Genomic DNA, 24,928 nt, shown 5'->3' on the forward strand with positions numbered 1-24,928 from the left:
TACTCGGTGTGATACAGTAGTATATAGCGAGAGAGAACATATATACAAGCGCATGGAGATACTCAGTGTGATACAGTAGTATATAGCGAGAGAGAACATATATACAAGCACATGGGGATACTCAGTGTGATACAGTAGTATATAGCGAGAGAACATATATACAAGCGCATGGGGATACTCGGTGTGATACAGTAGTATATAGCGAGAGAACATATATACAAGCGCATGGAGATACTCGGTGTGATACAGTAGTATATAGCGAGAGAGAACATATATACAAGCACATGGGGATACTCGGTGTGATACAGTAGTATATAGCGAGAGAGAACATGTATACAAGCGCATGGGGATACTCAGTGTGATACAGTAGTATATAGCGAGAGAGCACATGTATACAAGCGCATGGGGATACTCAGTGTGATACAGTAGTATATAGCGAGAGAGAACATGTATACAAGCGCATGGGGATACTCTGTGTGATACAGTTAGTATTATAGCGAGAGAGAACATGTATACAAGCGCATGGGGATACTCTGTGTGATACAGTAGTATATAGCGAGAGAGAACATGTATACAAGCGCATGGGATACTCTGTGTGATACAGTAGTATATAGCGAGAGAGAACATGTATACAAGCGCATGGGGATACTCGGTGTGATACAGTAGTATATAGCGAGAGAGAACATGTATACAAGCGCATGGGGATACTCGGTGTGATACAGTAGTATATAGCGAGAGAGAACATGTATACAAGCGCATGGGGATACTCTGTGTGATACAGTAGTATATAGCGAGAGAGAACATGTATACAAGCGCATGGGGATACTCTGTGTGATACAGTAGTATATAGCGAGAGAGAACATGTATACAAGCGCATGGGGATACTCTGTGTGATACAGTAGTATATAGCGAGAGAGAACATGTATACAAGCGCATGGGGATACTCGGTGTGATACAGTAGTATATAGCGAGAGAGAACATGTATACAAGCGCATGGGGATACTCTGTGTGATACAGTAGTATATAGCGAGAGAGAACATGTATACAAGCGCATGGGGATACTCTGTGTGATACAGTAGTATATAGCGAGAGAGAACATGTATACAAGCGCATGGGGATACTCAGTGTGATACAGTAGTATATAGCGAGAGAGAACATGTATACAAGCGCATGGGGGATACTCTGTGTGATACAGTAGTATATAGCGAGAGAGAACATGTATACAAGCGCATGGGGATACTCTGTGTGATACAGTAGTATATAGCGAGAGAGAACATGTATACAAGCGCATGGGGATACTCTGTGTGATACAGTAGTATATAGCGAGAGAGAACATGTATACAAGCGCATGGGGATACTCTGTGTGATTACAGTAGTATATAGCGAGAGAGAACATGTATACAAGCGCATGGGGATACTCGGTGTGATACAGTAGTATATAGCGAGAGAGAACATGTATACAAGCGCATGGGGATACTCGGTGTGATACAGTAGTATATAGCGAGAGAACATATATACAGCGCATGGGGATACTCGGTGTGATACAGTAGTATATAGCGAGAGAGAACATATATACAAGCGCATGGGGATACTCGGTGTGATTACAGTAGTATATAGCGAGAGAGAACATGTATACAAGCGCATGGGATACTCGGTGTGATACAGTAGTATATAGCGAGAGAGAACATGTATACAAGCGCATGGGGATACTCGGTGTGATACAGTAGTATATAGCGAGAGAGAACATGTATACAAGCGCATGGGGATACTCGGTGTGATACAGTAGTATATAGCGAGAGAACATATATACAAGCGCATGGGGATACTCGGTGTGATACAGTAGTATATAGCGAGAGAGAACATGTATACAAGCGCATGGGGATACTCGGTGTGATACAGTAGTATATAGCGAGAGAGAACATGTATACAAGCGCATGGGGATACTCGGTGTGATACAGTAGTATATAGCGAGAGAGAACATGTATACAAGCGCATGGGGATACTCGGTGTGATACAGTAGTATATAGCGAGAGAACATATATACAAGCGCATGGGGATACTCGGTGTGATACAGTAGTATATAGCGAGAGAGAACATGTATACAAGCGCATGGGGATACTCGGTGTGATACAGTAGTATATAGCGAGAGAGAACATGTATACAAGCGCATGGGGATACTCGGTGTGATACAGTAGTATATAGCGAGAGAAACATGTATACAAGCGCATGGGGATACTCGGTGTGATACAGTAGTATATAGCGAGAGAGAACATGTATACAAGCGCATGGGGATACTCGGTGTGATACAGTAGTATATAGCGAGAGAACATATATACAAGCGCATGGGGATACTCGGTGTGATACAGTAGTATATAGCGAGAGAGAACATGTATACAAGCGCATGGGGATACTCGGTGTGATACAGTAGTATATAGCGAGAGAGAACATGTATACAAGCGCATGGGGATACTCGGTGTGATACAGTAGTATATAGCGAGAGAGAACATGTATACAAGCGCATGGGGATACTCGGTGTGATACAGTAGTATATAGCGAGAGAACATATATACAAGCGCATGGGGATACTCGGTGTGATACAGTAGTATATAGCGAGAGAGAACATGTATACAAGCGCATGGGGATACTCGGTGTGATACAGTAGTATATAGCGAGAGAGAACATGTATACAAGCGCATGGGGATACTCGGTGTGATACAGTAGTATATAGCGAGAGAGAACATGTATACAAGCGCATGGGGATACTCGGTGTGATACAGTAGTATATAGCGAGAGAACATATATACAAGCGCATGGGGATACTCGGTGTGATACAGTAGTATATAGCGAGAGAGAACATGTATACAAGCGCATGGGGATACTCGTGTGATACAGTAGTATATAGCGAGAGAGAACATGTATACAAGCGCATGGGGATACTCGGTGTGATACAGTAGTATATAGCGAGAGAGAACATGTATACAAGCGCATGGGGATACTCTGTGTGATACAGTAGTATATAGCGAGAGAGAACATGTATACAAGCGCATGGGGATACTCGGTGTGATACAGTAGTATATAGCGAGAGAGAACATGTATACAAGCGCATGGGGATACTCGGTGTGATACAGTAGTATATAGCGAGAGAACATATATACAAGCGCATGGGGATACTCGGTGTGATACAGTAGTATATAGCGAGAGAGAACATATATACAAGCGCATGGGGATACTCGGTGTGATACAGTAGTATATAGCGAGAGAGAACATGTATACAAGCGCATGGGGATACTCGGTGTGATACAGTAGTATATAGCGAGAGAGAACATGTATACAAGCGCATGGGGATACTCGGTGTGATACAGTAGTATATAGCGAGAGAGAACATGTATACAAGCGCATGGGGATACTCGGTGTGATACAGTAGTATATAGCGAGAGAGAACATATATACAAGCGCATGGGGATACTCGGTGTGATACAGTAGTATATAGCGAGAGAGAACATGTATACAAGCGCATGGGGATACTCGGTGTGATACAGTAGTATATAGCGAGAGAGAACATGTATACAAGCGCATGGGGATACTCGGTGTGATACAGTAGTATATAGCGAGAGAGAACATATATACAAGCGCATGGGGATACTCGGTGTGATACAGTAGTATATAGCGAGAGAACATATATACAAGCGCATGGGGATACTCGGTGTGATACAGTAGTATATAGCGAGAGAACATATCTCTATATATATATTATAAAAAAGAATTTCTGTCTGTTCTCTATTGCGCGTCTGCACACAGTACCGCATGCTGTAGTATTAGATACCGGCGTCTGCACACAGTACCGCATGCTGTAGTATTAGATACCGGAGTCTGCACACAGTACCACATGCTGTAGTATTAGATACCGGCGTCTGCACACAGTACACATGCTGTAGTATTAGATACCGGAGTCTGCACACAGTACACATGCTGTAGTATTAGATACCGGCGTCTGCACACAGTACCGCATGCTGTAGTATTAGATACCGGAGTCTGCACACAGTACCGCATGCTGTAGTATTAGATACCGGAGTCTGCACACAGTACACATGCTGTAGTATCAGATACCGGAGTCTGCACACAGTACCGCATGCTGTAGTATTAGATACCGGAGTCTGCACACAGTACCGCATGCTGTAGTATTAGATACCGGCGTCTGCACACAGTACCGCATGCTGTAGTATTAGATACCGGCGTCTGCACACAGTACCGCATGCTGTAGTATTAGATACCGGAGTCTGCACACAGTACCGCATGCTGTAGTATCAGATACCGGAGTCTGCACACAGTACACATGCTGTAGTATTAGATACCGGCGTCTGCACACAGTACCGCATGCTGTAGTATTAGATACCGGAGTCTGCACACAGTACCGCATGCTGTAGTATTAGATACCGGCGTCTGCACACAGTACCGCATGCTGTAGTATTAGATACCGGCGTCTGCACACAGTACACATGCTGTAGTATTAGATACCGGAGTCTGCACACAGTACACATGCTGTAGTATTAGATACCGGAGTCTGCACACAGTACCGCATGCTGTAGTATTAGATACCGGAGTCTGCACACAGTACCGCATGCTGTAGTATTAGATACCGGAGTCTGCACACAGTACGCATGCTGTAGTATTAGATACCGGCGTCTGCACACAGTACCGCATGCTGTAGTATTAGATACCGGAGTCTGCACACAGTACCGCATGCTGTAGTATCAGATACCGGAGTCTGCACACAGTACCGCATGCTGTAGTATTAGATACCGGAGTCTGCACACAGTACACATGCTGTAGTATTAGATACCGGAGTCTGCACACAGTACCGCATGCTGTAGTATTAGATACCGGAGTCTGCACACAGTACCGCATGCTGTAGTATTAGATACCGGAGTCTGCACACAGTACCGCATGCTGTAGTATTAGATACCGGAGTCTGCACACAGTACCGCATGCTGTAGTATTAGATACCGGAGTCTGCACACAGTACCGCATGCTGTAGTATTAGATACCGGAGTCTGCACACAGTACCGCATGCTGTAGTATTAGATACCGGCGTCTGCACACAGTACCGCATGCTGTAGTATTAGATACCGGAGTCTGCACACAGTACCGCATGCTGTAGTATTAGATACCGGCGTCTGCACACAGTACCGCATGCTGTAGTATTAGATACCGGCGTCTGCACACAGTACACATGCTGTAGTATTAGATACCGGAGTCTGCACACAGTACACATGCTGTAGTATTAGATACCGGAGTCTGCACACAGTACCGCATGCTGTAGTATTAGATACCGGAGTCTGCACACAGTACCGCATGCTGTAGTATTAGATACCGGAGTCTGCACACAGTACGCATGCTGTAGTATTAGATACCGGCGTCTGCACACAGTACCGCATGCTGTAGTATTAGATACCGGAGTCTGCACACAGTACCGCATGCTGTAGTATCAGATACCGGAGTCTGCACACAGTACCGCATGCTGTAGTATTAGATACCGGAGTCTGCACACAGTACACATGCTGTAGTATTAGATACCGGAGTCTGCACACAGTACCGCATGCTGTAGTATTAGATACCGGAGTCTGCACACAGTACCGCATGCTGTAGTATTAGATACCGGAGTCTGCACACAGTACCGCATGCTGTAGTATTAGATACCGGAGTCTGCACACAGTACCGCATGCTGTAGTATTAGATACCGGAGTCTGCACACAGTACACATGCTGTAGTATTAGATACCGGAGTCTGCACACAGTACCGCATGCTGTAGTATCAGATACCGGAGTCTGCACACAGTACACATGCTGTAGTATTAGATACCGGAGTCTGCACACAGTACACATGCTGTAGTATTAGATACCGGAGTCTGCACACAGTACCGCATGCTGTAGTATTAGATACCGGAGTCTGCACACAGTACACATGCTGTAGTATTAGATACCGGAGTCTGCACACAGTACCGCATGCTGTAGTATTAGATACCGGAGTCTGCACACAGTACCGCATGCTGTAGTATTAGATACCGGAGTCTGCACACAGTACCGCATGCTGTAGTATTAGATACCGGAGTCTGCACACAGTACCGCATGCTGTAGTATTAGATACCGGAGTCTGCACACAGTACACATGCTGTAGTATTAGATACCGGAGTCTGCACACAGTACACATGCTGTAGTATCAGATACCGGAGTCTGCACACAGTACACATGCTGTAGTATCAGATACCGGAGTCTGCACACAGTACACATGCTGTAGTATTAGATACCGGAGTCTGCACACAGTACCGCATGCTGTAGTATTAGATACCGGCGTCTGCACACAGTACCGCATGCTGTAGTATTAGATACCGGAGTCTGCACACAGTACCGCATGCTGTAGTATTAGATACCGGAGTCTGCACACAGTACCGCATGCTGTAGTATTAGATACCGGAGTCTGCACACAGTACCGCATGCTGTAGTATCAGATACCGGAGTCTGCACACAGTACACATGCTGTAGTATCAGATACCGGAGTCTGCACACAGTACACATGCTGTAGTATCAGATACCGGAGTCTGCACACAGTACACATGCTGTAGTATTAGATACCGGAGTCTGCACACAGTACCGCATGCTGTAGTATTAGATACCGGAGTCTGCACACAGTACCGCATGCTGTAGTATTAGATACCGGCGTCTGCACACAGTACACATGCTGTAGTATTAGATACCGGCGTCTGCACACAGTACACATGCTGTAGTATTAGATACCGGAGTCTGCACACAGTACACATGCTGTAGTATCAGATACCGGAGTCTGCACACAGTACCGCATGCTGTAGTATTAGATACCGGAGTCTGCACACAGTACCGCATGCTGTAGTATTAGATACCGGAGTCTGCACACAGTACCGCATGCTGTAGTATTAGATACCGGAGTCTGCACACAGTACCGCATGCTGTAGTATTAGATACCGGAGTCTGCACACAGTACCGCATGCTGTAGTATTAGATACCGGCGTCTGCACACAGTACCGCATGCTGTAGTATTAGATACCGGAGTCTGCACACAGTACCGCATGCTGTAGTATTAGATACCGGAGTCTGCACACAGTACCGCATGCTGTAGTATTAGATACCGGAGTCTGCACACAGTACCGCATGCTGTAGTATTAGATACCGGAGTCTGCACACAGTACCACATGCTGTAGTATTAGATACCGGCGTCTGCACACAGTACACATGCTGTAGTATTAGATACCGGAGTCTGCACACAGTACCGCATGCTGTAGTATTAGATACCGGAGTCTGCACACAGTACACATGCTGTAGTATTAGATACCGGAGTCTGCACACAGTACCGCATGCTGTAGTATTAGATACCGGAGTCTGCACACAGTACACATGCTGTAGTATTAGATACCGGAGTCTGCACACAGTACACATGCTGTAGTATTAGATACCGGCGTCTGCACACAGTACCGCATGCTGTAGTATTAGATACCGGAGTCTGCACACAGTACCGCATGCTGTAGTATTAGATACCGGAGTCTGCACACAGTACACATGCTGTAGTATCAGATACCGGAGTCTGCACACAGTACCGCATGCTGTAGTATTAGATACCGGAGTCTGCACACAGTACCGCATGCTGTAGTATTAGATACCGGCGTCTGCACACAGTACCGCATGCTGTAGTATTAGATACCGGCGTCTGCACACAGTACCGCATGCTGTAGTATTAGATACCGGAGTCTGCACACAGTACCGCATGCTGTAGTATCAGATACCGGAGTCTGCACACAGTACACATGCTGTAGTATTAGATACCGGCGTCTGCACACAGTACCGCATGCTGTAGTATTAGATACCGGAGTCTGCACACAGTACCGCATGCTGTAGTATTAGATACCGGCGTCTGCACACAGTACCGCATGCTGTAGTATTAGATACCGGCGTCTGCACACAGTACACATGCTGTAGTATTAGATACCGGAGTCTGCACACAGTACACATGCTGTAGTATTAGATACCGGAGTCTGCACACAGTACCGCATGCTGTAGTATTAGATACCGGAGTCTGCACACAGTACCGCATGCTGTAGTATTAGATACCGGAGTCTGCACACAGTACGCATGCTGTAGTATTAGATACCGGCGTCTGCACACAGTACCGCATGCTGTAGTATTAGATACCGGAGTCTGCACACAGTACCGCATGCTGTAGTATCAGATACCGGAGTCTGCACACAGTACCGCATGCTGTAGTATTAGATACCGGAGTCTGCACACAGTACACATGCTGTAGTATTAGATACCGGAGTCTGCACACAGTACCGCATGCTGTAGTATTAGATACCGGAGTCTGCACACAGTACCGCATGCTGTAGTATTAGATACCGGAGTCTGCACACAGTACCGCATGCTGTAGTATTAGATACCGGAGTCTGCACACAGTACCGCATGCTGTAGTATTAGATACCGGAGTCTGCACACAGTACCGCATGCTGTAGTATTAGATACCGGAGTCTGCACACAGTACCGCATGCTGTAGTATTAGATACCGGCGTCTGCACACAGTACCGCATGCTGTAGTATTAGATACCGGAGTCTGCACACAGTACCGCATGCTGTAGTATTAGATACCGGCGTCTGCACACAGTACCGCATGCTGTAGTATTAGATACCGGCGTCTGCACACAGTACACATGCTGTAGTATTAGATACCGGAGTCTGCACACAGTACACATGCTGTAGTATTAGATACCGGAGTCTGCACACAGTACCGCATGCTGTAGTATTAGATACCGGAGTCTGCACACAGTACCGCATGCTGTAGTATTAGATACCGGAGTCTGCACACAGTACGCATGCTGTAGTATTAGATACCGGCGTCTGCACACAGTACCGCATGCTGTAGTATTAGATACCGGAGTCTGCACACAGTACCGCATGCTGTAGTATCAGATACCGGAGTCTGCACACAGTACCGCATGCTGTAGTATTAGATACCGGAGTCTGCACACAGTACACATGCTGTAGTATTAGATACCGGAGTCTGCACACAGTACCGCATGCTGTAGTATTAGATACCGGAGTCTGCACACAGTACCGCATGCTGTAGTATTAGATACCGGAGTCTGCACACAGTACCGCATGCTGTAGTATTAGATACCGGAGTCTGCACACAGTACCGCATGCTGTAGTATTAGATACCGGAGTCTGCACACAGTACCGCATGCTGTAGTATTAGATACCGGAGTCTGCACACAGTACCGCATGCTGTAGTATCAGATACCGGAGTCTGCACACAGTACACATGCTGTAGTATTAGATACCGGAGTCTGCACACAGTACCGCATGCTGTAGTATTAGATACCGGAGTCTGCACACAGTACCGCATGCTGTAGTATTAGATACCGGAGTCTGCACACAGTACACATGCTGTAGTATTAGATACCGGAGTCTGCACACAGTACCGCATGCTGTAGTATTAGATACCGGAGTCTGCACACAGTACCGCATGCTGTAGTATTAGATACCGGAGTCTGCACACAGTACCGCATGCTGTAGTATTAGATACCGGAGTCTGCACACAGTACCGCATGCTGTAGTATTAGATACCGGAGTCTGCACACAGTACACATGCTGTAGTATTAGATACCGGAGTCTGCACACAGTACACATGCTGTAGTATCAGATACCGGAGTCTGCACACAGTACACATGCTGTAGTATCAGATACCGGAGTCTGCACACAGTACACATGCTGTAGTATTAGATACCGGAGTCTGCACACAGTACACATGCTGTAGTATTAGATACCGGAGTCTGCACACAGTACCGCATGCTGTAGTATTAGATACCGGCGTCTGCACACAGTACCGCATGCTGTAGTATTAGATACCGGAGTCTGCACACAGTACCGCATGCTGTAGTATTAGATACCGGAGTCTGCACACAGTACCGCATGCTGTAGTATTAGATACCGGAGTCTGCACACAGTACCGCATGCTGTAGTATCAGATACCGGAGTCTGCACACAGTACACATGCTGTAGTATCAGATACCGGAGTCTGCACACAGTACACATGCTGTAGTATTAGATACCGGAGTCTGCACACAGTACACATGCTGTAGTATTAGATACCGGAGTCTGCACACAGTACCGCATGCTGTAGTATTAGATACCGGAGTCTGCACACAGTACCGCATGCTGTAGTATTAGATACCGGCGTCTGCACACAGTACACATGCTGTAGTATTAGATACCGGCGTCTGCACACAGTACACATGCTGTAGTATTAGATACCGGAGTCTGCACACAGTACACATGCTGTAGTATCAGATACCGGAGTCTGCACACAGTACCGCATGCTGTAGTATTAGATACCGGAGTCTGCACACAGTACCGCATGCTGTAGTATTAGATACCGGAGTCTGCACACAGTACCGCATGCTGTAGTATTAGATACCGGAGTCTGCACACAGTACCGCATGCTGTAGTATTAGATACCGGAGTCTGCACACAGTACCGCATGCTGTAGTATTAGATACCGGCGTCTGCACACAGTACCGCATGCTGTAGTATTAGATACCGGAGTCTGCACACAGTACCGCATGCTGTAGTATTAGATACCGGAGTCTGCACACAGTACCGCATGCTGTAGTATTAGATACCGGAGTCTGCACACAGTACCGCATGCTGTAGTATTAGATACCGGAGTCTGCACACAGTACCGCATGCTGTAGTATTAGATACCGGAGTCTGCACACAGTACCGCATGCTGTAGTATTAGATACCGGAGTCTGCACACAGTACCGCATGCTGTAGTATCAGATACCGGCGTCTGCACACAGTACACATGCTGTAGTATTAGATACCGGAGTCTGCACACAGTACCGCATGCTGTAGTATTAGATACCGGAGTCTGCACACAGTACCGCATGCTGTAGTATCAGATACCGGAGTCTGCACACAGTACCACATGCTGTAGTATCAGATACCGGAGTCTGCACACAGTACACATGCTGTAGTATCAGATACCGGAGTCTGCACACAGTACCGCATGCTGTAGTATTAGATACCGGAGTCTGCACACAGTACCGCATGCTGTAGTATTAGATACCGGCGTCTGCACACAGTACCGCATGCTGTAGTATTAGATACCGGAGTCTGCACACAGTACCGCATGCTGTAGTATTAGATACCGGAGTCTGCACACAGTACCGCATGCTGTAGTATTAGATACCGGAGTCTGCACACAGTACCGCATGCTGTAGTATTAGATACCGGAGTCTGTACACAGTTCCACACGCCGTAGGATTAGATACGCGCCTCTTTACACAATACCATAAAGGGGAGGATTAGATACATGCCTCTGTACACAGTACCACAAGCCAGAGAATTAGATACGCGTCTCAGCACACAGTACCACACGCCAGAGGATTAGATATGCACATCTGCACACAGTACCATACGCCGGGGATTGGATACATGTGTCTGCACACAATACCACACAGGAGAGGATTAGATACGCACATCTGCACACAGTACCGCACTAACAAGGATTAGATACTTGAGTCTAAACACAGTACTACACGGGGAAGGATTAGATACAGCTTTACTCCCGGTCTCCATAACAACTGATCATAGGTTTTTCACTGATATCCAAAATGAGATCCACATAATGACATGACGCTTATGGACATACACACAAACCACATACACAATACACCAGTGCAAAACTGGACAATTCTTATGGGGCCACTACACAAACATAACATGTAATATACCCGTGCGAAGCCGCCTCCTCCTGCTAGTATATATATATATATATATAGGATGAGGAGTCGGGGCGGGTAGATAACATTATATATCTAGATTTCTCACGCGTAGGAGCGTATACTTTCTATGATAACGATAAGCTGTGATAGAGCCCTGGTATTGCCGCTTGTAATCTTGGGGGGACTCCTTGTTTATCTCTGGGGGTCTCGTCCTCTGCCTGACACTGTGATGATGGAGGTTTCTGGTCTCGCCCCCTTACAGGACACTTTTAGCTAGTTACACATTAGTGCACTGAAAGCCCTGGGTGTCTTCCTTTATCTTGTGCTCTTCGCTTTGTACACTTATATATATACTGTATATTACACCTATATATGTGCACCTATATATATACTGTATATTACACCCATATATGTACACCTATATATAGAAATATATTACACCTATATCTGTACACCTATATATATATTACACTTATATCTGTACACCTATATATACACTCCCCGGCCACTTTATTAGGTCCACCATGCTAGTAACGGGTTGGACCCCCTTTTGCCTTCAGAACTGCCTCAATTCTTCGTGGCATAGATACAACAAGGTGCTGGAAGCATTCCTCAGAGATTTTGCTCCATATTGACATGATGGCGGCATCACACAGTTGCAGTCGCAGATTTGTCGGCTGCACATCCATGATGCGAATCTCCCGTTCCACCACATCCCAAAGATGCTCCTCTATTGGATTGAGATCTGGTGACTGTGGAGGCCATTGGAGTACAGTGAACTCATTGTCATGTTCAAGAAACCAGTCTGAGATGATTCCAGCTTTATGACATGGCATTGCATTATCCTGCTGAAAGTAGCCATCAGATGTTGGGTACATTGTGCTCATAAAGGGATGGACATGGTCAGCAACAATACTCAGGTAGGCTTTGGCGTTGCAACGATGCTCAATTGGTACCAAGGGGCCCAAAGAGTGCCAAGAAAATATTGCCCACACCATGACACCACCACCACCAGCCTGAACCGTTACCGATACAAGGCAGGATGGATCCATGCTTTCATGTTGTTGACGCCAAATTCTGACCCTACCATCCGAATGTCGCAGCAGAAATCGAGACTCATCAGACCAGGCAACGTTTTTCCAATCTTCAATTGTCCAATTTCGATGAGCTTGTGCAAATTGTAGCCTCAGTTTCCTGTTCTTAGCTGAAAGGAGTGGCCCCCGGTGTGGTCTTCTGCTGCTGTAGCCCATCTGTAGCCTCAAAGTTGGACGTACTGTGCGGCGTTCAGAGATGCTCTTCTGGCTACCTTGGTTGTAACGGGTGGCTATTTGAGTCACTGTTGCCTTTCTATCAGCTGGAACCAGTCTGGCCATTCTCCTCTGACCTCTGGCATCAACAACGCATTTCCGCCCCCCACAGAACTGCCGCTCACTGGATGTTTTTTCTTTTTCGGACCATTCTCTGTAAACCCTAGAGATGGTTGTGCGTGAAAATCCCAGTAGATCAGCAGTTTCTGAAATCCTCAGACCAGCCCTTCTGGCACCAACAACCATGCCACGTTCAAAGGCACTCAAATCACCTTTCTTCCCCCCCATACTGATGCTCGGTTTGAACTGCAGGAGATTGTCTTGACCATGTCTACATGCCGAAATGCACTGAGTTACCTCCATGTGATTGGCTGATTAGAAATTAAGTGTTAACGAGCAGTTGGACAGGTGTACCTAATAAAGTGGCCGGTGAGTGTATATATACTGTATATTACACCCATATATTTGCACCTATATATATACTGTATATTACACCCATATATGTACACCTATATATATATATTACACCTATATCTGTACACCTATATATATATATATACTGTATATTACACCCATATATGTGCACCTATATATATACTGTATATTACACCCATATATGTACACCTATATATATATATTACACCTATATCTGTACACCTATATATATATATATATATACTGTATATTACACCTATATCTGTACACCTATATATATATATATACTGTATATTACACCCATATATGTACACCTATATATATATATATATTACACCTATATCTGTACACCTATATATATATATATATACTGTATATTACACCCATATATGTACACCTATATATAGAAATATATTACACCTATATCTGTGCACCTATATATATACTGTATATTACACCCATATATGTACACCTATATATATATATATATATATATATATATATATATATATATATTACACCTATATACCCTTCCAATATTCTTGCCAGCTGTAGGTTATAGCACACAGAGCCCAGTCGCCCATAGGACTAACCAGTGACCGCCAAGCTCTGTGCCTTTAAGAGACTCAGCAACTCTCAAACCTTTGCACATCATTGTACCTGTAAGGGCTCATTCACATCTGCGCCGCTCTCCGTTCATACAGGTTTCCGTTTCCTGCACAAAGCAGAGGCTGGAGACAGAAACCTGCAGTCATTTGAATGGGTTTGAAAAAGTTTCCGGCCGTGAGCGTTTTATGTTCTCCGCCGCGAACCTTGTTTTTTAATCCGGACACAGAGTCGGACATGCAGTACTTTGTGTCCAGTTTAAAGAAACCGGTTTTGTGGCGGAGAGCATAAAACATTCACTGGCGCTCACGGCCGGACCCGGTCTGACTGCATGCAGAAGACGGAAACCACAGAACGGAGTCCGGGCGCTAGTGTGACCCCAGCGTAAGACCAAGCAGCTGCTTATAGCGTCAGCCGTGCACCCGGAGTAACGGCAAATACCAGGAATAAGTAACAGAGAGGAGACAATAATGTGACTGCCCCCTTCTGATCGCGCCCCCCATGATGGGGCACAACCTCAAATCTGCACCAATAAGACCAGAGCATGAAAAATGCAACTTGTGAAAGGAGAATCCGTGCAGGGTGTGAAAGAGCGACATGTCCTCCTCTGACCGCCACCGGGCCTGAACTTGGTCCAAACCAACTAGATTAGCGGCTGCTGTCCGTTAAATGTCAAGTGCCATCAGGTTGTAGTAGCCGATGTCCAGGCTTTGTAGCCGCACATATTGGCTGGACCCTTCTGCTTTGCTTCTGGATAATGGGGATCACGTGGCCTTCACCTACAGAAACCTAAAGGCTGTGATTCTGTGTTGACCAACAAGGTAAAGCTTTAGCCCCCCCCCCGGGCTCCGGCCAATTGCCCCATTTCAGGGTGAAAAATTCCTTCCTGACTCCAATCTGGAAGTCAGTATAAAACCTTGGATCAACATGTCCGTAACATCAAGGGTTACAGTATGGAGGTAAGTGCACCATGTAGGGTTACAGTATGGAGGTAAGTGCACCGTGTAGGGTTACAGTATGGAGGTAAGTGCACCGTGTAGGGTTACAGTATGGAGGTAAGTGCACCGTGTAGGGTTACAGTATGGAGGTAAGTGCACCGTGTAGGGTTACAGTATGGAGGTAAGTGCACCGTGTAGGGTTACAGTATGGAGGTAAGTGCACCGGGTAGGGTTACAGTATGGAGGTAAGTGCACCGGGTAGGGTTACAGTATGGAGGTAAGTGCACCGTGTAGGGTTACAGTATGGAGGTAAGTGCACCGTGTAGGGTTACAGTATGGAGGTAAGTGCACCGGGTAGGGTTACAGTATGGAGGTAAGTGCACCGTGTAGGGTTACAGTATGGAGGTAAGTGCACCGTGTAGGGTTACAGTATGGAGGTAAGTGCACCGGGTAGGGTTACAGTATGGAGGTAAGTGCACCGGGTAGGGTTACAGTATGGAGGTAAGTGCACCGGGTAGGGTTACAGTATGGAGGTAAGTGCACCGTGTAGGGTTACAGTATGGAGGTAAGTGCACCGGGTAGGGTTACAGTATGGAGGTAAGTGCACCGGGTAGGGTTACAGTATGGAGGTAAGTGCACCGGGTAGGGTTACAGTATGGAGGTAAGTGCACCGGGTAGGGTTACAGTATGGAGGTAAGTGCACCGTGTAGGGTTACAGTATGGAGGTAAGTGCACCGTGTAGGGTTACAGTATGGAGGTAAGTGCACCGGGTAGGGTTACAGTATGGAGGTAAGTGCACCGGGTAGGGTTACAGTATGGAGGTAAGTGCACCGGGTAGGGTTACAGTATGGAGGTAAGTGCACCGGGTAGGGTTACAGTATGGAGGTAAGTGCACCGGGTAGGGTTACAGTATGGAGGTAAGTGCACCGGGTAGGGTTACAGTATGGAGGTAAGTGCACCGTGTAGGGTTACAGTATGGAGGTAAGTGCACCGGGTAGGGTTACAGTATGGAGGTAAGTGCACCGGGTAGGGTTACAGTATGGAGGTAAGTGCACCGGGTAGGGTTACAGTATGGAGGTAAGTGCACCGGGTAGGGTTACAGTATGGAGGTAAGCGCACCGGGTAGGGTTACAGTATGGAGGTAAGCGCACCGGGTAGGGTTACAGTATGGAGGTAAGCGCACCGGGTAGGGTTACAGTATGGAGGTAAGCGCACCGTGTAGGGTTACAGTATGGAGGTAAGCGCACCGGGTAGGGTTACAGTATGGAGGTATGCGCACCGGGTAGGGTTACAGTATGGAGGTAAGTGCACCGTGTAGGGTTACAGTATGGAGGTAAGTGCACCGTGTAGGGTTACAGTATGGAGGTAAGTGCACCGGGTAGGGTTACAGTATGGAGGTAAGTGCACCGGGTAGGGTTACAGTATGGAGGTAAGTGCACCATTGTTGCACTTGCTGTTGCACCCGCTGGGCCCGCTGATGGTCAGAGTTGGACTTGTTGCATTTTTTACATCCCATTTTTCTCTGCACAGATTTCCTTTCTATTCTGTGGGTTGTGGTGTGAATTGTGCTCTGTCACCCACCAGCTGCTTTGCAGGTTTTCGATCTTCTTCTCTCTGCAGTTTGGGGGGCACTTGGTTCTGAGCTTCTCGCCCAGTGCTCCGGCCTCTCCTGAGCAGTTTAACCCATTATGAGTTGAGGCAGTGGGGTCCTGGGGCATCTGCCAAAGCCGCGCGGTCACATGTTCCTCTGATGGCCGCCTCCTCTCGCCCTCATCCTCCTGTTTTTCTTGCAGAAGAGCTGCTGCACACCCACATCGCCCACTGGTGGTCTCCAGACGGGGAGAGACTGGCGTTCCTCACCATCAATGACAGTGCCGTTCCCAATATGATCATTCCCCAGTACACCGGCAGTCTGTACCCACTTGGCAAACAGTTCCCGTACCCCAAGGTGAGCAGGAGAAACATGGCTGCCTACGTCTGTGGTCCCATATATGGGTCTCACCTCTCTCTGCATGTATATGACACGATGTATACAGGCTGTGCGGCTACAATGTACAATGTAGGACGGTGCACTCCATGTATAATGGGTATTATATGGCGGTATGACACATGTATGTACGCACTGGGGGGGAGGAGGGGGTTACATAATGTCTGAGCTTCTCTGATATGTCCTATGGCAGCTCCTAACCTGACCCCTCCCCTGTATATCTCAGGCCGGACAAACCAACCCCACTGTGAAATTATTTGTGGCCAATCTGTATGGACCAACCCACACCTTAGAGCTGATGCCGCCCGACAGCCTGCGCTCCAGGTACCGACCCGCAACACGTTCAGCCATCAGTCATACGCTGGAGACGAGAATCCGGGGATTGCTAAAATATGTGTATTATAATATATGACAGAGCGGATACCGGGGATATGATACAGAGCGGATACCGGGGATATAATACAGAACGGATACCGGGGATATGATACAGAGCGGATACCGGGGATATGATACAGAGCGGATACCGGGGATACGATACAGAGCGGATACCGGGGATACGATACAGAGCGGATACCGGGGATACGATACAGAGCGGATACCGGGGATACGATACAGAGCGGATACCGGGGATACGATACAGAGCGGATACCGGGGATACGATACAGAGCGGATACCGGGGATACGATACAGAGCGGATACCGGGGATACGATACAGAACGGATACCGGGGATACGATACAGAGCGGATACCGGGGATATGATACAGAGCGGATACCGGGGATATGATACAGAGCGGATACCGGGGATATGATACAGAGCGGATATCGGGGATATGATACAGAGCGGATACCGGGGATATGATACAGAACGGATACCGGGGATATAATACAGAACGGATACCGGGGATATAATACAGAACGGATACCGACCCGCAACATGTTCAGCCATCAGTCATACGCTGGAGACGAGAATCCGGGGATTGCTAAAATATGTGTATTATAATATATGACAGAGCGGATACCGGGGATATGATACAGAGCGGATACCGGGGATATGATACAGAGCGGATACCGGGGATATGATACAGAGCGGATACCGGGGATATGATACAGAGCGGATATCGGGGATATAATACAGAGCGGATACCGGGGATATGATACAGAGCGGATACCGGGGATATGATACAGAGCGGATATCGGGGATATAATACAGAGCGGATACCGGGGATATGATACAGAGCGGATACCGGGGATATGATACAGAGCGGATACCGGGGATATGATACAGAGCGGATACCGGGGATATGATACAGAGCGGATACCGGGGATATGATACAGAGCGGATATCGGGGATATGATACAGAACGGATACCGGGGATATAATACAGAACGGATACCGGGGATATAATACAGAACGGATACCGACCCGCAACATGTTCAGCCATCAGTCATACGCTGGAGACGAGAATCCGGGGATTGCTAAAATATGTGTATTATAATATATGACAGAGCGGATACCGGGGATATGATACAGAGCGGATACCGGGGATATGATACAGAGCGGATACCGGGGATATGATACAGAGCGGATACCGGGGATATGATACAGAGCGGATACCGGGGATATGATACAGAGCGGATATCGGGGATATAATACAGAGCGGATACCGGGGATATGATACAGAGCGGATACCGGGGATATGATACAGAGCGGATATCGGGGATATAATACAGAGCGGATACCGGGGATATGATACAGAGCGGATACCGGGGATATGATACAGAGCGGATACCGGGGATATGATACAGAACGGATACCGGGGATATGATACAGAGCGGATACCGGGGATATGATACAGAGCGGATACCGGGGATATGATACAGAACGGATACCGGGGATATGATACAGAGCGGATACCGGGGATATAATACAGAACGGATACCGACCCGCAACACGTTCAGCCATCAGTCATACGCTGGAGACGAGAATCCGGGGATTGCTAAAATATGTGTATTATAATATATGACAGAGCGGATACCGGGGATATGATACAGAGCGGATACCGGGGATATGATACAGAGCGGATATCGGGGATATAATACAGAGCGGATACCGGGGATATGATACAGAGCGGATACCGGGGATATGATACACAGCGGATACCGGGGATATAATACAGAGCGGATACCGGGGATATGATACAGAGCGGATACCGGGGATATGATACAGAGCGGATATCGGGGATATAATACAGAGCGGATACCGGGGATATAATACAGAACGGATACCGGGGATATGATACAGAGCGGATACCGGGGATATGATACAGAGCGGATACCGGGGATATAATACAGAACGGATACCGACCCGCAACATGTTCAGCCATCAGTCATACGCTGGAGACGAGAATCCGGGGATTGCTAAAATTTGTGTATTATAATATATGACAGAGCGGATACCGGGGATATAATACAGAGCGGATACCGGGGATATAATACAGAACGGATACCGGGGATATGATACAGAGCGGATACCGGGGATATGATACAGAGCGGATACCGGGGATATAATACAGAACGGATACCGGGGATATAATACAGAGCGGATACCGGGGATATAATACAGAGCGGATACCGGGGATATAATACAGAGCGGATACCGGGGATATAATACAGAACGGATACCGGGGATATGATACAGAGCAGATACCGGGGATATAATACAGAATGGATACCGGGGATATAATACAGAACAGATACCGGGGATATAATACAGAATGGATACCGGGGATATAAGACAGAGCGGATATCGGGGATATAATACAGAGCGGATACCGGGGATATAAGACAGAGCGGATATCGGGGATATAATACAGAGCGGCTATCGGTATCCGCTCTGTATTATATCCCCGATATCCGCTCTGTATTATATCCCCGGTATCCGCTCTGTATTATACACTCAGTATCCGCTCTGTCTTATATCCCCGGTATCCGCTCTGTCTTATATCCCCGAGTATATAATACAGAGCAGATACCGAGTGTATAATACAGAGCGGATACTGGGGATATAATACAGAACAGATACCGTGTGTATAATACAGAGCGGATACCGAGTGTATAATACAGAACGGATACAAGGGATATAATACAGAGCGGATACCGGGGATAATACAGAGTGGACTTTTACCCTCTTTATCTTCTCTCTTCTTTCCACAGGGATTATTACATAACTATGGTGAAGTGGATCAGTAACACTCGGACCGTGGTCAGATGGTTGAACCGGCTGCAGAATATTTCCATCCTCACTGTCTGTGACACGACCACTGGAGCTTGCAGCAAAGTAAGAGAGCAGATACGTCACCATCAGAGCTTCTGCAAACCAAGAGGGGTTCATGTGGTGGTAGTGGGGGCCCTTAGGGTGTGACGTGGTGATAGTGGGGGCCCTTAGGGTTTGACGTGGTGGTAGTGGGGCCCTTAGGGTGTGACGTGGTGGTAGTGGGGGCCCTTAGGGTTTGACGTGGTGGTAGTGGGGGCCCTTAGGGTTTGACGTGGTGGTAGTGGGCCCCTTAGGGTGTGACGTGGTGGTAGTGGGGCCCCTTAGGGTGTGACGTGGTGGTAGTGGGGGCCCTTAGGGTGTGACGTGGTGGTAGTGGGGCCCCTTAGGGTGTGACGTGGTGGTAGTGGGGCCCCTTAGGGTGTGACGTGGTGGTAGTGGGGGCCCTTAGGGTGTGACGTGGTGGTAGTGGGGCCCTTAGGGTGTGACGTGGTGGTAGTGGGGGCCCTTAGGGTGTGACGTGGTGGTAGTGGGGGCCCTTAGGGTGTGACGTGGTGGTAGTGGGGCCTTTAGGGTGTGATGTGGTGGTAGTGGGGGCCCTTAGGGTGTGACGTGGTGGTAGTGGGGCCCTTAGGGTGTGACGTGGTGATAGTGGGGGCCCTTAGGGTTTGACGTGGTGGTAGTGGGACCCTTAGGGTGTGACGTGGTGGTAGTGGGGCCCCTTAGGGTGTGACGTGGTGGTAGTGGGGCCCCTTAGGGTGTGACGTGGTGGAAGTGGGGGCCCTTAGGGTGTGACGTGGTGGTAGTGGGGCCCTTAGGGTGTGACGTGGTGGTAGTGGGGCCCTTAGGGTGTGACGTGGTGGTAGTGGGGGCCCTTAGGGTGTGACGTGGTGGTAGTGGGGGCCCTTAGGGTGTGACGTGGTGGTAGTGGGGGCCTTTAGTGTGTGACGTGGTGGTAGTGGGGGCTCTTAGGGTGTGACGTGGTGGTAGTGGGGGCCCTTAGGGTGTGACGTGGTGGTAGTGGGGGCCCTTAGGGTGTGACGTGGTGGTAGTGGGGCCCTTAGGGTGTGACGTGGTGGTAGTGGGGGCCCTTAGGGTGTGACGTGGTGGTAGTGGGGGCCCTTAGGGTGTGACGTGGTGGTAGTGGGCCCCTTAGGGTGTGACGTGGTGGTAGTGGGGGCCCTTAGGGTGTGACGTGGGGGCCCTTAGGGTGTGACGTGGTGGTAGTGGGGCCCTTAGGGTGTGATGTGGTGGTAGTGGGGGCCCTTAGGGTGTGACGTGGTGGTAGTGGGGCCCTTAGGGTGTGACGTGGTGGTAGTGGGCCCCTTAGGGTGTGACGTGGTGGTAGTGGGGGCCCTTAGGGTGTGACGTGGGGGCCCTTAGGGTGTGACGTGGTGGTAGTGGGGCCCTTAGGGTGTGACGTGGTGGTAGTGGGGCCCTTAGGGTGTGACGTGGTGGTAGTGGGGGCCCTTAGGGTGTGACGTGGTGGTAGTGGGGCCCTTAGGGTGTGACGTGGTGGTAGTGGGGGCCCTTAGGGTGTGACGTGGTGGTAGTGGGGGCCCTTAGGGTGTGACGTGGTGGTAGTGGGGGCCCTTAGGGTGTGACGTGGTGGTAGTGGGCCCCTTAGGGTGTGACGTGGTGGTAGTGGGGGCCCTTAGGGTGTGACGTGGGGGCCCTTAGGGTGTGACGTGGTGGTAGTGGGGCCCTTAGGGTGTGACGTGGTGGTAGTGGGGCCCTTAGGGTGTGACGTGGTGGTAGTGGGGCCCTTAGGGTGTGACGTGGTGGTAGTGGGGGCCCTTAGGGTGTGACGTGGTGGTAGTGGGGCCCTTAGGGTGTGACGTGGTGGTAGTGGGGGCCCTTAGGGTGTGACGTGGTGGTAGTGGGGGCCCTTAGGGTGTGACGTGGTGGTAGTGGGGCCCTTAGGGTGTGACGTGATGGTAGTGGGGCCCTTAGGGTGTGACGTGATGGTAGTGGGGGCCCTTAGGGTGTGACGTGGTGGTAGTGGGGGCCCTTAGGGTGTGACGTGGGGGCCCTTAGGGTGTGACGTGGTGGTAGTGGGGCCCTTAGGGTGTGACGTGGTGGTAGTGGGGGCCCTTAGGGTGTGACGTGGTGGTAGTGGGCCCCTTAGGGTGTGACGTGATGGTAGTGGGGCCCTTAGGGTGTGACGTGATGGTAGTGGGCCCCTTAGGGTGTGATGTGGTGGTAGTGGGGGCCCTTAGGGTGTGACGTGGTGGTAGTGGGGGCCCTTAGGGTGTGACGTGGTGGTAGTGGGGCCCTTAGGGTGTGACGTGGTGGTAGTGGGCCCCTTAGGGTGTGACGTGGTGGTAGTGGGGGCCCTTAGGGTGTGACGTGGGGGCCCTTAGGGTGTGACGTGGTGGTAGTGGGGCCCTTAGGGTGTGACGTGGTGGTAGTGGGGCCCTTAGGGTGTGACGTGGTGGTAGTGGGCCCCTTAGGGTGTGACGTGGGGGCCCTTAGGGTGTGACGTGGTGGTAGTGGGGCCCTTAGGGTGTGACGTGATGGTAGTGGGCACCTTAGGGTGTGGTCTTCTGTCTCCTCTCATCTAATACATTTCTTCTCTTTTTCAGAAGTATGAAATTGTTTCTGAAGTTTGGTTGGCTAAACAGGTAACAATCGACAAGATGGCGGAGCGGAAATGATGAAACACTGGACAGATACAGAAATAAGAGACAGACATGACGACTCTGGATGGACACAGAAATGACAGGCAGACACGGCTACCACGGACAGACAAGAAAGCCACAAGCAGACATGGGAACGCCGAGCAGGCCTGGAACTGATAGGCAGACACAGCAAGGACAGACGGACTGGGAAAGACTGGGCAGAGACAAACGTGGCAAACAGAAATTACAGACAGACACAGGACGGACCGGCGAGGGACTGACACACGGACAACGGACAGACACGGAGATGTCAGACACAGGGACACGGACAGACATGGAGATGTCAGACACACGGACAACGGACAGACACGGAGATGTCAGACACAGGGACACGGACAGACATGGAGATGTCAGACACAGGGACACGGACAGACATGGAGATGTCAGACACAGGGACACGGACAGACATGGAGATGTCAGACACACGGACAACGGACAGACACGGAGATGTCAGACACAGGGACACGGACAGACATGGAGATGTCAGACACAGGGACACGGACAGACATGGAGATGTCAGACACAGGGACACGGACAGACATGGAGATGTCAGACACAGGGACACGGACAGACATGGAGATGTCAGACACAGGGACACGGACAGACATGGAGATGTCAGACACAGGGACACGGACAGACATGGAGATGTCAGACACAGGGACATGGAGATGTCAGACACAGGGACACGGACAGACATGGAGATGTCAGACACAGGGACACAGATGTCAGACACAGGGACACGGAGATGTCAGACACAGGGACACGGACAGACATGGAGATGTCAGACACAGGGACACGGACAGACATGGAGATGTCAGACACACGGACAACGGACAGACACGGAGATGTCAGACACAGGGACACGGACAGACACAGGGACACGGACAGACACGGAGATGTCAGACACCGGGACACGGACAGACATGGAGATGTCAGACACCGGGACACGGACAGACATGGAGATGTCAGACACCGGGACACGGACAGACATGGAGATGTCGGACACACGGACAATGGACAGACACAGAGATGTCAGACACAGGGACACGGACAGACATGGAGATGTCAGACACAAGGACACGGAGATGTCAGACACAGGGACACGGACAGACATGGAGATGTCAGACACAGGGACACGGACAGACATGGAGATGTCAGACACGGGGACATGGAGATGTCAGACACAGGGACACGGACAGACATGGAGATGTCAGACACAGGGACACGGACACACATGGAGATGTCAGACACGGGGACATGGAGATGTCAGACACAGGGACACGGACAGACATGGAGATGTCAGACACACGGACAATGGACACACAGAGATGTCAGACACAGGGACACGGACAGACACAGGGACACGGACAGACACGGACATGTCAGACACAGGGACACGGACAGACACAGAGATGTCAGACACCGGGACACGGACAGACACGGAGATGTCAGACACGGGGACATGGAGATGTCAGACACACGGACAACGGAGAGACATGGAGATGTCAGACACAGGGACACGGACAGACATGGAGATGTCAGACACACGGACAATGGACACACAGAGATGTCAGACACAGGGACACGGAAAGACACAGGGACACGGACAGACACGGACATGTCAGACACAGGGACACGGACAGACACAGAGATGTCAGACACCGGGACACGGACAGACACGGAGATGTCAGACACGGGGACATGGAGATGTCAGACACACGGACAACGGAGAGACATGGAGATGTCAGACACAGGGACACGGACAGACATGGAGATGTCAGACACCGGGACACGGACAGACATGGAGATGTCGGACACACGGACAATGGACAGACACAGAGATGTCAGACACAGGGACACGGACAGACATGGAGATGTCAGACACAAGGACACGGA

At 49.1% G+C, this 24,928-nt stretch overlaps 1 protein-coding gene across 1 annotated transcript in view; it reads left to right on the plus strand.

Moving 5' to 3' along the window:
- Nucleotides 1-24,928, plus strand: part of DPP10 (dipeptidyl peptidase like 10) — a 206,770-nt gene that overhangs the window by 101,104 nt on the left and 80,738 nt on the right. Inside the window, exons 7-10 of the mRNA XM_075285494.1 lie at nt 16,886-17,040; nt 17,306-17,403; nt 20,294-20,417; nt 22,937-22,975. Of these exons, the coding sequence (XP_075141595.1) occupies nt 16,886-17,040; nt 17,306-17,403; nt 20,294-20,417; nt 22,937-22,975 (416 nt within the window). The remainder of the gene's footprint in view (nt 1-16,885; nt 17,041-17,305; nt 17,404-20,293; nt 20,418-22,936; nt 22,976-24,928) is intronic.

The sequence above is a fragment of the Leptodactylus fuscus genome, chromosome 8 (genome assembly GCF_031893055.1).
Source record: "Leptodactylus fuscus isolate aLepFus1 chromosome 8, aLepFus1.hap2, whole genome shotgun sequence".
In the NCBI taxonomy this organism is placed as follows: Eukaryota; Metazoa; Chordata; class Amphibia; order Anura; family Leptodactylidae; genus Leptodactylus; species Leptodactylus fuscus.